This window comes from Lissotriton helveticus, chromosome 6, assembly GCF_964261635.1.
Source record: "Lissotriton helveticus chromosome 6, aLisHel1.1, whole genome shotgun sequence".
In the NCBI taxonomy this organism is placed as follows: domain Eukaryota; kingdom Metazoa; phylum Chordata; class Amphibia; order Caudata; family Salamandridae; genus Lissotriton; species Lissotriton helveticus.
This window is the reverse complement of record NC_136067.1, coordinates 830,891,205-830,906,294: the sequence shown is the minus strand read 5'-3', so window position 1 is coordinate 830,906,294 and position 15,090 is coordinate 830,891,205. Positions and strand designations below refer to the sequence as shown.

General features: G+C 43.6%; 1 protein-coding gene across 3 annotated transcripts in view; it reads left to right on the top strand.

Annotated features, from left to right (window-relative positions):
* The window catches only part of MTRES1 (mitochondrial transcription rescue factor 1), an 88,172-nt gene extending 75,393 nt beyond the window's left edge, over positions 1-12,779 (top strand). For all 3 annotated transcript variants that reach the window (XM_078648423.1, XM_078648424.1, XM_078648425.1), the window contains exon 4: positions 12,320-12,779. In XM_078648423.1, coding sequence (XP_078504549.1) covers positions 12,320-12,499 — 180 coding nt within the window. In that variant the 3' untranslated portion in view covers positions 12,500-12,779. The remainder of the gene's footprint in view (positions 1-12,319) is intronic.
* The last annotated feature ends 2,311 nt before the right edge of the window (positions 12,780-15,090 follow it).

The following is a 15,090-nucleotide window of genomic DNA, read 5'->3' as shown; positions in this document are numbered from 1 at the left end:
CAACTAAGGCCAGAGTATGATGGAAACTGATTTACTTCAACATTTATAATGACCCAACTCCTTCAACAAACATTTTTACAAATGTGTAGCTACAAGGTATCAAGTGGGAGAAAAATCATCACTCAACAATAGAAGCTATTGAGTGACGCAGTGCACCGTCCAGTTCATTATCTAAATAGTGAGCCAAGGAGCAATTTGTTTATGGTAGCCATTCTTACTCTAGAAATCCTTGATATTTGTTGTGGTCCCTTTTATTCTGGAAAAGCATTTAACCCTGTACTTCACAAGAGTACTTGTCCAGGATGGGAACGTTTGTGTGAAAAGGATTAATATCCACAAATCTGCAAGTTTGTTGGCGTTCACTAAACATGCATATTGAACCCATTTTTAGGTCGAGCTGTGTAGCAGTGTGAAGCACTGCGTCAGCGAAGCATCTATTGTTGCCGACTTGCCGGGAATGTGAGAAACGGGATGTGCACACGCAAGCCCTCGGCGATTTCACCTCGTGGGCGCGCACGCCCAGCCCGGCGCCGTGCACATCTCCTGTCTCACATTCACAGTAAGTCAGCCTCTCGCCTCTCTCAATCGCGTGCACACACAGCCACACTCACGCATGCGCGCACACACACACACATACGCACACACGCAGGCACAATGCATCAGGACGCACGCACACACACACATAAACACACGCACAGCTAACAGACACACAGCCACACATATACACACGCACAGCTACACACACGCACACACACAGCTACACCCACAAACGCGCACACACCCCCCACTCCCCTCCCACTCACCGTGCTCTTTTCTCGCTGCGCTGCTACGGGATGTTCTGTAAGTTGGAGAACCTTCCTTGCACCGTTATGCCTTGCCTGCTCTCTCCCGGGAACCCCATCACTCCCGGAATCCCTGCTTTCTTCTGGGTTCCCTCTGCCTCCAAGGTGCCGTGCTCCGGACGAGCTACGTCACCGCTAGCCTGCTACAGAGGCGGGGTTTTCAGCTGTTTTCTAAATATCAGCAAATTGGGATGTAGCTGAATCAATGAGGGTTGAGTATTTCAGAAATTGGCAGTGGTGACTGCTAAAGGGCGACAACACCTCCTTTCCCCCATCCCCCAAGCCTCCCTCACCCGCCCTTACTGAAACATGGAGTGACTATCAAGCCACTTATGTTTAGATTTCAATTCTCTAGAATGGCTGTATAAAGAAAAGATGGAATTCATGTGCGACGATAGACGGTTACCATAGATTGTTTCGTGGCAAATGCATAATATTTTGAACAAGCATCTTTTTCCTAGAGAAAGTCAGTGAAGCTCGGCCTAGTGTTTAGAGATAACAGTGTTTCGATAAAGGAGCGCCTATTATTAGCCCAAGATAAGCCTTGCAGCTGCATTCTGTAATACAGTAATCAATATGTTTTTATGCATCTACCAGGAGAGCATTACAGTTGTCCAGAGCTTGGACCATGTCCCTTCTCTGATTTAGGAATGTAACGGAGGATTCTTATGATTACATGGAGTAGTCTAAAACATGTTGAGCATATAGATTTAACATGTAGATAAAAACTCAAGTCTTTATCCACTGTAATCCCCAGACTACGTGCATGGGATACTGTCTGGCAACGATATTATGATATACTACACGTTTACGGTTCTTCCAGCTTCATCACTTTGCTGGGTTAGATCCGCCACTTGCTTTTATTCAGCAACCAGATCACCTAGAAATAAAGGTTTTTTTACAGGTAGCTTCTGGTTACTTCTTAAATTTGTACCTTATCACTTGCACTCATACACATCATTTTACCTGCTCCGCTGCAATCGCAGGCGTCGTAGCACACCGGAACAACATTCGGTTGTTCCGGTGGGGAAACTATGATGAAGCATGTCACCCCAGGTTGGTGAGTGAGGGTCCTTCAAAAATATTTGTGTGTTTCTCCTTTTCCAGTATGTATTGATTCAGCCACTCTTTTGTTGTTATGAACGATATTATGTGCCCATATTTTTCAATTTGGAACATAATAGTATTTTTGACAGAGGAAGGTTAGAAGAGGAACCAAATAGTAAAAATGTTTTCACAGCATCCATATGTTTGTTTATGAGTCTCCCCGTTACCCTTCGAGGCATTCCCTCCTACCATGCCTTTAGGAAACATCTGAAAGCGCACCTGTACTAACGCTGCCGTCCTGCTATTTGTCTCCTTCGGTTGTGACTGAGAAAAAGCGCCGAGATGCCCCCCGGTGATTCGTGCGCTATACAAGATGTTATAACATAACATAACATAACATGAGTCCAATGTACAGCCTGGATTGCTTGACATTGTTCTACATTCTGTCCATCAACTGTGTTTTTTGCAATTTTCACCCCGAGTGGGCTGGGTATGCTCAGACGTGAGTCCCAGGCTCTCCACACCACTGGAGTCAAGGCTATCCAGGCCGAATGAAGGCTAATAGCCAGAAACCGGTCCTTGGATGCTTGATTCCGGTCTGGGAAAGTCTGGGAAAGTCATGGCTTGGTAGTTCGGACTGGACTGTTCCCATGAGGCACAGGGTCAGAGCTGATTTGCATATAGCCAGTGTCTAACCCAGGGTGGTGTGGAGTGCAAAAAAACGATGGATTTAGGCCCAGATCCTTGTACTGGGGTGAATGTATGACATTGTTCTACATTCTGTCCATCAACTGTGTTTTTTGCAATTTCCACCCGAGTGGGCTGGGTATGCTCAGACGTGAGACCCAGGCTCTCCACACCACTGGAGTCGAGCTATCCAGGCTGAATGAAGGCTGATAGCCAGAAACCGGTCCTTGGATGCATGATTCCGGTCTGGGAAAGACATGGCTTGGTAGTTCGGACTGGACTGTTCCCATGAGGCACAGGGTCAGAGCTGATTTGCATATAGCCAGTGTCTAACCCAGGGTGGTGTGGAGTGCAAAAAAACGATGGATTTATGCCCAGATCCTTGTACTGGGGTGAATGTATGATATTGTTCTACATTCTGTCCATCAACTGTGTTTTTTGCAAGTTACTAAGGGGTAACGCTGCCAACAACACAAAATACTAGTAAAACCCTAACTGAGCAAAATAATGGCTGTATTCTTAGAGGTGGGGATGAGATCTTGTCGGATGACCAAGACGTGGTCACTCTCCCACCACCTAAGAGAACTTGCATGAAGAAAAAGAAAGCCCCACTTAATAGTTTACCACCTGTGGTTCATGCAATTGCTGAGATAACTAAAAATACAATACCTGGTGCAATGCTGGAGCAAAGTAAGCCCACTACATGGGCAAATAGAGGGAAAAAAGGGCAACCCAGGTAAAAAATTATAGTAATCCTAAATATAACATCAAAGGTCAACACAATAGTAGCTCCTCCGAATTTAAGTCCCTTTTCTCAGAATTGGCCTAAACCATCCAAGCGCTTATTGCCCCACTAGAGGAAAGATTAACTCGGCTAGAAGTAGGGCAAGCTTCAATAATGAACAAACTAGACAAACTAACCGAATTAGCACCAAGACCATCAATGCCAGAGGAGGGTCAAGAAAAAATAGGTAGGCAGTGCTCGTGCATTCGGACCCAGGGAGCTTGCAGTCCCAGTAGCCTGGTTAAAACTACCAGAGAAGGTATTCCTTCAAGGCAAAACAGATATGATGGAAAAGAGGGGGTAGGAGGCTCAGAAAATAGTAATAAAGACAGGACATTACCTAAAGATGTACACTCACATGAGAGGTTACTAAGACCCTCTGTTGAAACAGTGTCCCAAGAATTAAGTACTTTAAATCTTCCACCTGCGACGGCCCCCTACACTATTGTACTGGCAAATGTCCTGCCGTCAAATGATCCTGATAAAGAAACCTGGGTTACCTTGCGGAACAAGTCCATTCACCTTCTGGGAATAAAGACTGGCCTAGCAAAGGAAATGTTTGAAGCATTTAAAATGGTGAGGCGGGTTGCATGGGTGGGTTGGGAGAGAAAGAACTTGGACGGGGGACTGTGTGGTTTTGACCCTGAGTTCTCCCGCACTGGTCTATGAAATTCTAAACCGCGTGGGATCGGCTGATCTTAGAATGGATAGAATAAATATCCTTCCGCTGGGCTTTTTTTATCGCCCATATATGTCAGGGAGGCAAAAACCCATGATGGGACACCGCCACACTGACAATAATTTGTTATATAATGTAGCGATAAAAAAATCGATTTAACTCCCTGCGACAGCTTGAGGATGTGGATTGACTCTGGGATACAATTCATAATAGGGGAAGCCTGGGAAGGAAAGTGAATATACCCGGCATACAGCACCTAAACAGGGTTGAACTAGAGCTCCGTAGCGAAGGTAAATTGCCACAAACAGTAATTCTTGGTAACACTAATGACAAGGCCTATAATCATTGCACAGAACCCCATAGAAATGGGGACCAATGTGCGACTTTAGCTATAATATTAAATGAACAAGATATCATCAGAATAGGGAGTTCCCGTGATTTATCTATTGAGGCTGGTGAACAGGCGGAGATCTCTATAAGGAAGGGGGCAAAGAAGATCTCTGATGACGAGGCCTGTGACTTAGTTGCCAGGCCATCACCAATCTCTGGGCCTGCTAGAATAGTTTTTTGGAATGTTTGTGGCCTCGAGTCTAAAGTTTCTAATGATGTCTGGACTGATTTCATTCAGAACTTTGATATAATATGCCTCCTAGAAACCTGGGTTATAAATGAAAAACATCTGGATGGTTTTAAAACATTTCACATCCCTGCAGTGCGGTCAGTTCATGGGAGACACAAAGGGGGAATCTTTGTTTACATATCTAACATGTTGAAGGTGCAGAATATTAAACTGTTAAAAAGCACGGTTTATTATCAGATGGTTTCTATCTACTTACACTCACCTGTAAAGCTGTTGGTTGTAAATTTCTACAATGACATAATTAAGGCTAGCTATGTGGATGTGATAAAAACATTTATTGAAGATCTAAATGATCAAATCAGTTCAAAGGGTAGAGATGTAATTTTGATATGGGGAGGGGATTTCAATACAAGTGTCTGTATTTCGAATGCTTGTGGCCTTGGGGAAAATACATTCGAAGAAAATGGTCATTCTAAACACTTTGTCCATACAGAAAGAGGGGATAAATTTACTGATATCATGGCCATGTATGACCTTGGTTTTGTAAACATGTTGTGTGCCTCCATTGTTAATTTTAGTCCAACTTCTATAGGTCGAGGTTTTAAATCTGTGATCGATTTTATTATCCTACCTACCAGATACACGAATCGGGTGGAAAAATGTATGATTCACCCTAATGGCCTTAGTGATCATGTACCCCTTAGCCTGACCTAAAATTACCAGATATTAACGATCTTTCTAGCGTAGAGTGTTTGGCATGGTCTCAAGAAATTGTATTGGCCCGCCAAAATGGATATTCATTAAGGTGGGGGAAAAAAGATCCAATAGCAATGAATACTGATATAATAACAAAGGCTTTGACACCTATTTTAGTATGTCTAGATGAAGAGACCCCACATGCTGAGATTTTAGATGCCTTTATGGAGATTACCGTGGTTATACAAAATTCCCTTTCTACACCCAATAAAAAGACACAAAGTAAGAGCAATGGGTGGTTTGATAGCCAGTGCACCAAAACATATTCCACTCTTAACCCTTTCCATGCTGGGCCGATTCCGCCGCTGTGCGGTAAACAAACGAACAGGGCGGGGCCGTGACGAACCCCAGCCGTCATCGGCACACGAGCACCGTGGAGCGTGACGGCTGGGGTTCATCATCAGCATGGAAGGGGATAAGGCTGCACTTAGTACACCAACAAGGGATGGTGAGGTAATCAGAGTCTGTAGGAAGGCCTATAACTCAGCCAGGAAACAACGTAAAAAAGAAATTAAAGAACAGGCATGGGATCATTTGTATGAGGCCGCCCAATGTAAAGACTCTTCTTTATTTTGGCAGGCTGTGAACGCCCCTTTCTTTTCCAAAACTGACACTTCGAGAATTGAAATAGCGATTGATGAAAACACCTGGATAAACTTCTTCTCGAAGGTATACAACAAAGAAGTTGATAATACTTTAAGGTACTTAGGGGATAGAGATTTGGAGGGGTGTCAAACGGACCATTTTCCTATCCTAATTGACTTCACTGTCGAGGAAGTGTTACTGGCAATTAATAAGAGTAAATGAAAGAATGCCCCAGGTTCTGATGGGATACCAAACGATATATTTAAATTGATAACTGATCTCTGGGCCCCACTTTTGACACGTGTCTTAATTGCTTGTTGTTCAAAAGGGTTCATAAAAACCTGGTCCAAATCGGTAATTATTCCCATATATAACAAGCATTTACAATGCAAAAGGTCTCACAGCATTAAAGTTTGAGTTACTGGCATTGTAAATGACAATGCTTTGCATTATTTTATTTTTTTTAATTTGCAATTGGTATATAAACATTGTTTGTGAATGGTTAGCTGTTGCTTATGCTAAGCAAAGTTGGCAGTAATATAGAGTGCTAGTCTTGCTTGTTATAAGCATGCTGATTTAAAGCGCTCGGATACCTGCGGGTAAAGTTTGCGCTATATAAAAGTGAAAACGAATAAATACATTTTACAAATCCTACCTGTACCACGTCCGTTCTTATTCTGCGATGCCACATATCTTTGGGTCCCTGTACTTATTAACTGCACCCGGCTGTGGGAAACCTCCATGGCAGGAACAATCTGTTGCGGGGCAGACACGGGCAATGTAGCCACTGTCCTGTGGCTGCACCGCAGGGTAACAGTGTAGGGGCAGGAAGGCAGGCAGTTGGTAGTTCTGTGCCATAGCAGTGTAGTTCTCTGTGTATGCTGGGCATGGGGGTGCTATTGGCTGACAAGAAGTGGTGAGGAGGTGCCGGTTCGGTGTGCCTGCTTCCTGATCTTGGGCAGGCGACAGGTAAAAAACAAGCATTGGCAAAGCCAATCATTGTTGCCTTGGCACGCCATTGCTATGGTTGTTGTATTATTTTTACTACTGCACTGTTATACCATAAAAATAACCAAAAAGAAAATATCCCACCACCTAAAAGTGGCCACCATATTGTTGCAATAAAAATGTTGAACTTAAAAAATATATATATAACTGCATATGCTATCATTGTTCAACGACTAAAAAACTGAAGAAAAAAAAAGACAGAACAGACTACTGACCAATGTAAGATTAATTCATCAGCAAGATACCTGATAAATAAGTAATGAAATTGACGCATCCTTTACAGACGTCAACATTGAACAACATTCATGACCAGAAAAAGACACTCTGCCAAAAAGTGCCCAAGAGTCAAACAACACCACAACCAGATACTAATACAGCACTCTGTAAACAGTGTAGCTGAATGAAGATCGTCCCCAAGAGTGCCCCAGTGTCATAGAACAACGTAATCAGACATGTACTAGCAGGAACAGAAGTGAAATATTAACACCTTTTTGTGACATTTGTAATAAAGTTTGAAACATTGAGAGAACATATTTGAACCAGTTGTTGTTGAATGCTTACACAGATAGATGCTGTGGCGTTCAGTGATGCTGTGGCATTCAGTGATGCTGTGGCGTTCAGTGATGCTGTGGTAGCGCATAGTGCTGTGGTAGCGCATAGTGCTGTGGTGGTGCTGAGTGATGTTGTGGTGCCCCTGAGTGATGCTAAGGCGATAGATAGAGGGAGGGCGATAGATAGAGGGAGGGCGATAGATAGAGGGAGGGCGATAGATAGAGGGAGGGCGATAGATAGAGGGAGGGCGATAGATAGAGGGAGGGCGATAGAGTGAGGGCGATAGATAGATAGATAGATAGATAGATAGATAGATAGATAGATGCTTAGTGACCGGTCAAAAAGTGTACTAGCGATCTCTGTGTTTTTGTAAAGCGCTCAAACGCCGTTGGGTAATGTTCGCGCTATATACAAACAAGCTCTCAGCATTGCGTGGCGGGGGAGCGGATTCCTTTGAAGTCTGAGGGGGGGCGGGGGAGCGGATTCCTTTGAAGTGTGATGGCAAGGCTCAGACAAATGGTGTGCGATGTGGCTGGCACGTGTTGGGCACTGTTTAAGTCTAAGGAGCATATAACAAACAACATTGATGACAACTGTTTTAAAATATATGTAGAGCAGGAAAACAACAGATTGAATAACCATGCCTGAGGTAAAAGAGGTTTCAACATACAAGCACTCCTGTAGGAGACAACAGAATAGGACTCCGGCTAGGGGCCCGCTACTTCAGTGCAAACTGCATTCTGGTCAGTGTAGTCTTACCCATCAAATTATATACAATGCAGACTCACTGGTGTTGTACTCGTGCAGCTCATCAACTATCACGATGAGCTCCTTGATGGCCACTGCACGATGTCTGTGCCAACCAGCCCACCACCTGCTTCCAGCATGGCTGCAGGGCGTTGGAGGGGAGTAGGGAGGCGGGCACCGGTGGCTGCAGTGGGTGCAGTGGCAGCCATTGCAGCCAAGGAGAAAAAACTTCAAATTTGACGTCAAATCAACAGTCTGCACATAAAAAAGTGCTGCCGCTGCTCAACAAAAGGCTTTGCTATTTTGAAGAAAGTCTGCGGAAGTCATTTACCCCAGAAGGGCCTCGGTTTCCGTTTCAGATGAAAAGCTTCCACTTTTTTCGGAAAGCTTGAATTTTCATTACCAAACTAGTGGCCATTCAGGCGCAGCGCCCTACAGATAAATACACTGTCTTTAGTTGTGAATTTCAGGGTGCAGTGGTGTCTCCTTCCTCTGAACACTTTTCCAAACCACTTTGAACCGAGAGCCCGACCGGTGCCCTCTGAATATGTTTACCTGCCAGAGGTTAAGTTGTGTGCATGCATGATTGCGTATTTGCTGGTGGATGTGCTTGTGTTTGTTACAGCATGCTTGCTTATATACTGGTGTGCACCTTTTGTGTTTGAGCGTGTGTTTTGTGTATGTGTGGTAGTGTGTGCATGTGTAAGTGTTGGATTCTACTATGTTGAGCACGTGGCAATCAGGGGGGCGTTTTCGCCCGTTTCTGACTTTTAAAGTTATTTGCATGGCAGCCCGTGAGGGGCACCATGCGGATTTTTAAAAACATAAATAATGGAGAAATAGCGTTAGCCTCGCTACAGGGGGACAGAATAATACAGAACATACAAAACAAGCATCTGTGGGAATAAGCAGCCTGTAATGTATGGAGTCTGCTACATTCACAGGTTTCACATCACAAGCTCACCAGAAGCCCCTCCATTAAATGACCAAGGACACAGAACATACAAAACTAGCATCTGTGGGAATAAGCAGCCTATAATGTACAGGTATGGTAATGCAGATTATGCCGGGATCTATACTATTAATTTCAGCTATCAGCCCTTGCAAAGCCCACGTGCATGTCCACGCATGTTCAGAACGAGTCCAGGGCGTATCTAGACCATGCTCAGGGCTGATGGAGAGATCTGAAGCGAGTTCAGACTTCGCTTTGGTTCCGCACACATTTCAAGCCCCATGGGCAAGATTTGGTAAATGAACACACAACTGCACGGAGCCAACTGCACGGAGCCAACAGAAGGGAGGCACTCCTGATGGCTGAAAAGATCCGAAGTATTAAGGGCATTCCAAGACTATCCGGAGGGCGCCAGTGCACAGCTAAAAAGCCTGCACCTGAGGGGGCAAGAAGAGGCCCGCGGCCTTCGAGGGACGGAGGGGAATGTGGACGAGATACCAGAACAGCAGTAAGCCTACACAGATCAAGCCGGAATGACCTGCAAGCAAGCCTGCGACCCTAACACGACTTGGCCCAGGGCTCCGTTTCTTCCAGGTAAAGGCACCGCCATGAAGCCGTGCCCGGCTCGAGCGTTGGCACAATACATTGGTCGGGTCCTGTAAGGGGGGGGGGGTCTCGGTGCGCTCGTGTGTGTGTGTGCGCGCGCGTGTGTGTATGTGTGCGGCGGCGGGGGGGTTGTCTCTATATGTGTGCGTGCGTGTATGTGCGCTCGTGTGTGTGTCTCTGTGTGTGCGCTTGTGTGTGTGTGTGCGCATGCGTAAGCAGGGGGAGGTGTGGCTGTGTGTCTTAGAGCTTCCCAGGAGACAGGAGATGTGCACATGTGCGCGTGGCCCGCTTCGATCCCATTTATGCGCATGGCCATCTCTTGTCTCCTGGGAAGCTGAGCCGGTGACTATAGGTCTCTGGCGAGACTGCGCTTTCGCGCGGTAATCGCCACGAGACCTAAAAAGGGGGACCGGGAGAATCCGGCCAGTAATAGACCCATATCACTCCTTGATTCGTTAATGAAGATCGCAGGTAGGGTGGTTTTTAATAAATTACAAACCTGGGCAGACGATAATAACATTCTGAGTCCTGTTCAGTATGGATTCAGGGAGGGGATGGGCACCGTGGAGCAAGTCTTAAATGTTGTTCTTCTCCAAGGAAAATACACACAAGCAAAGAAAGGGTGTCTATTCGCCATATTTGTTGACCTCGCGTCCGCCTTCGACTGTGTAGACCACAACAAGCTATGGGAAATTTTAGAGGACATAAGGGTGGAACCCAGCATTGTTCAATTCCTACGACAATTATATGTAGGAGCTACAGCAAAGGTGAGACATGGCCTGAAGGGATAATGCACCAAGCCTTTCCGCGTGGAGAGGGGAGTCAGACAGGGCTGCGTCTTGGCCCTGTTCCTCTTCTCCATATATACGAACGCTTTGGAGAAGGAAGTAGGGGCCAGGGTAGTAGACTCGCCAAGATATAACAACAAGCCTCCCTTCTCTACCCGGATGACGCAGTGCTAATGGCCAGCACTAAGATAGGTACCCAGAGAGCACTCTCCAAATACATTGAGTTTATGGGAAATAGGGGCCTAAAACTGAATGCAAAGAAGTCCTTTGTGATGATGTGTGGGAAAGGTCGGTCCAAATGTAAAACTCTCCAAGTAGTTGATGGCTCAATTGAGCACATTAGGACATTCTCCTATTTGGGGGTTCTTCTTGAGGGGTCAGGCTCCTGGGGCCCCGCGATTAAGAGCAGGACTCTACTGTTCAAACGTTCAACTGTAGCGCTAATAAACTTTGCACAAAAACTGGGAAAAAGACCACCGGAGATCCTCTTAAAAATATACATAGCAAAATGCAGAAGTATAGCACTTTATGGGGCGGGTATTTGGGGTATCCAAAATGTAGCGTTCATTCAAATTGTTGAAAATAACTTTTGAAGGTATATTTTAGCGCTTCCTCCAAGTACTTCAGTTTTTAACTGTCATGCAGAACTAGGAATTGAGTATTTTACAGACCTTATTAAATTACAACCTATTTTACTCTGGCACAGAGTCTGGACTTCAGCTACTTTGGGCCTAAACCGAGAAATCATTAAGGATCTAATGTTACTAAACCATTCAAGAAACATTCTATGGCTAGACTATGTCAGAAAAACGTTAATTGATTTAAATAGACCGGACCTGTATGTGAATCCCGAGTTAATCTGCATGATATCCAGAAAGTAATTGAAAATTTTATGTATGAATCATTTTGAACTGCTTAGACTGTCAGGGGAAATTACTAAAAAATCTGTGATTCAATACCAAATGACCTTGGCCTGTTATACCATCCAACCGTGCCTGCTTTATTGTATAAAGGGTTTTGACAGATACATACTGACCAGGTTTAGATTCGAAACATTCCATCGCCTGGTAACATTTCCATCAAAAAATGATTCGTCAAGGAATCTGGGGTTTTGCCCCTGTGACCATCTTTCAGTGCAATCCACCTTTCACGTGATTTTATTTTGTAAATATTATGAGAATGAACGTAAAAGGTGGATTAAGCAGTACTTGAAGCAGGGACTATGGAGGCAATGTCGTCCAGCTTACTTATCGTTACAACCATTGGCAAATGAATTCTGTACTGCAAGTATGTCTGGATTTTTAAAGAGTATTCTGAGGAAGCGAAATACTATAACCTGCTAGTTGTAATATTGAAAGGGAATAGTATTGTCATTGTAACAGAATAATTTAACTCTTTTTAACTATGATATTTGTATGCATTAGACTGTGTATTTGCTGCTTTTATGATTTTAAGATTTTGCTAAAATCGAATAAAGCATTTTTCTGATTCTGATTCTGTCATATTGGAAACAACATCCTAGTGATCCTTTACCTGTGGAAGTTCTCTCTAGCAGTTTCAAATGCTTCCCTTGCCTCAACCTGTCAGTGCAAGATGCCGTATCCAGGTTAATCGTCTTAACATGGATTCTGTTTCTAAGCAATTACTTAAAAATCTGATGTTATTCCTGAATGAAAGGTAACGTGGTTTGTGGTCTATTTGTGCAGGTGAAGGTTGGAGACACGTTGGATCTTATACTTGATCAAGACAAAGAAGCTGAGACTGTGACCATTCTGAGAGTGGTCCTGAAAAATGTGGCAGAAGAAAAAACTGGCACTGACAAATACAAAGTATTGCTAAGACGCTGGAAAAACTTAAAACTTCCCAAGGAGGATGTGCTAAAGTAGCTGGTCTGCATGTGAAAGTAACTAATGCCAAACGTGTGCACTTAAGAAAATTGAATTTTTGGGATGAGCACCATGTTTCACCATTTGGAAAAAAAAACTTCTGCGTGAATGGTTATGCTTTTTTGTTACATAATCATGTTGGCTGCTTGTTCTGGAAATATTTCGAAGTAGATTTCCACAAACGTTTTGTATGTCCCAATGCATGGTCACCTAGTGTTGCCTTATTTCTGTCATGTTCCAGAGACAACATAAGCAAATAAAGGTTCTGATAGATTTTTTACTTATTTTTGATTTGTTTATATCAATTAAAATAGCTATCCAAGCCATAACCAATTCTACCCTTTCAAGGTCCCAGCAGTGTCTCTCCCCACACTTGCATCTCATGGCTTGTCTAAAACCTATCCTGGATCTACAAATGCTCAGCATATTTCTGTCCAATGTGACATTCAAATTTGTGGTTTAGGGTTATATCTACTCACCACTAGAGATAAATTATAGTTTGTACAATCAACCCTAAACATTGCCTGCTTAAATATTGCAGTGAGGCCCCCGGTATGGAAAGTGCTGAGATTTGTGGAGGGGAGAAATACTTCCTGTACAATATATTGCCCTTTGATTTCAACTCAGTACCACACGTTTTCAGTTACACAGTACATTTTCATCTTTTGCGAATTCACAGTTAATCCTCCTTACACCACTGGTTAGTGCAGGTCTGCTCCCTCAGAATAAAACAGGATGCCTTTCACCAACTCCTTGCGTCGCTGTGAGATGCAAGAAGGAAAGTTCCTCTTACCCACCGACGTTGATGGTGACCAGTGATCCCCTCAACAGGCTTGTGATCCTTTGTGAAATTTGGTCCCACATCCACACCAACCCTGTAGTCACTGCACTGTGAGGGCTTGAAAGTTCTTTGTTTAAAGATCCTGTCTTTTGCTTGTATGAGGATGCAAAGGATTCAGCTGCAGCTTGCATTCTGGCGGCATGGGGTTTTGAACCCAAGGCACTCTTGATCCCTTTTTCCCAACTGTATCCTTGTCAGCATGTTTTGGAGGGCTCATACAGATCTCGTGGGGGAACTGCTATTTAGTCTCCATCATTCTCAGATATTGTTCACTGCCGATTGATTTAATGGAGTTAGTATGACACTATAGGCTCCATAGCTACTGGTTTCCAGCAGACTCCTTCCATCATATTATCATGTTGGAGCTAAAAATATACTTGGCTGTAAAACCCTCAATGCCTTTCTGCTTGGTAAGAACAATTGGTGTTGGCACAACCCCCTTCCCATGTTTACCCATGCCGATTGATGTTTGGAACCATTTTCTAGCTCAGGGCTTCTGGCTTTCATCAGCCCATCTGGAGAAAACTGTTGATATCCTAGCTGACTGGCTAACATTCACATGAATGAGGTTGGTTCAGGCATTGGTATACCTCAGCAGTGTTTTTTTGCATCCAGGCACAACTGCAAGTGCTGTTTTCAGTCCCTTAATGGACAGAGATCCCCTCTTCCATGCGGACATATTACTCATGAATGGCTATGTATCTTCCCATCCGCTGAATCCCACTGCAAATGCTTTTATGAAAAAATGGCAGAAAAGAACAAAACTTATATCAAAATATCACAAATCGTCCTGCATAATGAATAATAAGCATAAATATCATACGTTAATTAAATTATAGTAGACAAGCCACATCAGAACATCTTTGACTAGAATCTACCTATTTTGCACAAAAGGACCCTAAATACATGCACCTGGGGAATTTCCAGAAACGCAGCTACAATTACCATTTCACAGTCTATAAAACAGGTCCACCAATAACGAAATTGGTGCGATTCGACATCCCACTGCGACACCCACTCTATAACCTGGCAATTGAGATTGCAGTGAATACCATCCCTTCATGTTTCAACACCGCATCAATGGACACCCAAGAATGTATTATTTCGCTGATTAAATCATGTAAGGTATTTCTTTTAAGATGCTATCCCAATACTCCATAACTTGCCACTGTAAACAAACTGGTGGATGAGATCTATTTACACGTCTATACATTGGAAACACAGTGTGTACAATCTCACTGGTAAAGATTTTTGGACGCATTACACAAATCACGTATTGTTTTGTAATGCAATATTTTGAGATTAGCAGCTTACAACAAGCTGTGACCTCGAGAGATGCTATCCATCAACACTTCCAACTCAACAACAACGCCCAGTTATATGCCTTGATAATCGCCTCAAGCACACATGGATATGTAAAAAAAATCCTACCATAGCTATGCCGTATAGTTTTGTCACCTTAAAGGAGCAAAATATCACATCCTTAGTGAGCTGGACTACATTGTGTAATTGTATTTGCCACCAAAAAGAGTACCAGTATACCTAAAGATGAGTAGCAAGGTGGCACTATCAACAAATAATGTATATTTAATAACACTGGGAATTTCAAAATGCACAAGCCATGGTTTTCAAATATGAGTCAAAACGTCTAAAGCCGTGACTATAACCTTAACGTATGATGTTACCAAAAGATAAGAACCCACCCACCATCAGTCTGACGTGCTATGTATAATCCAAAAGCAGCCAGTCT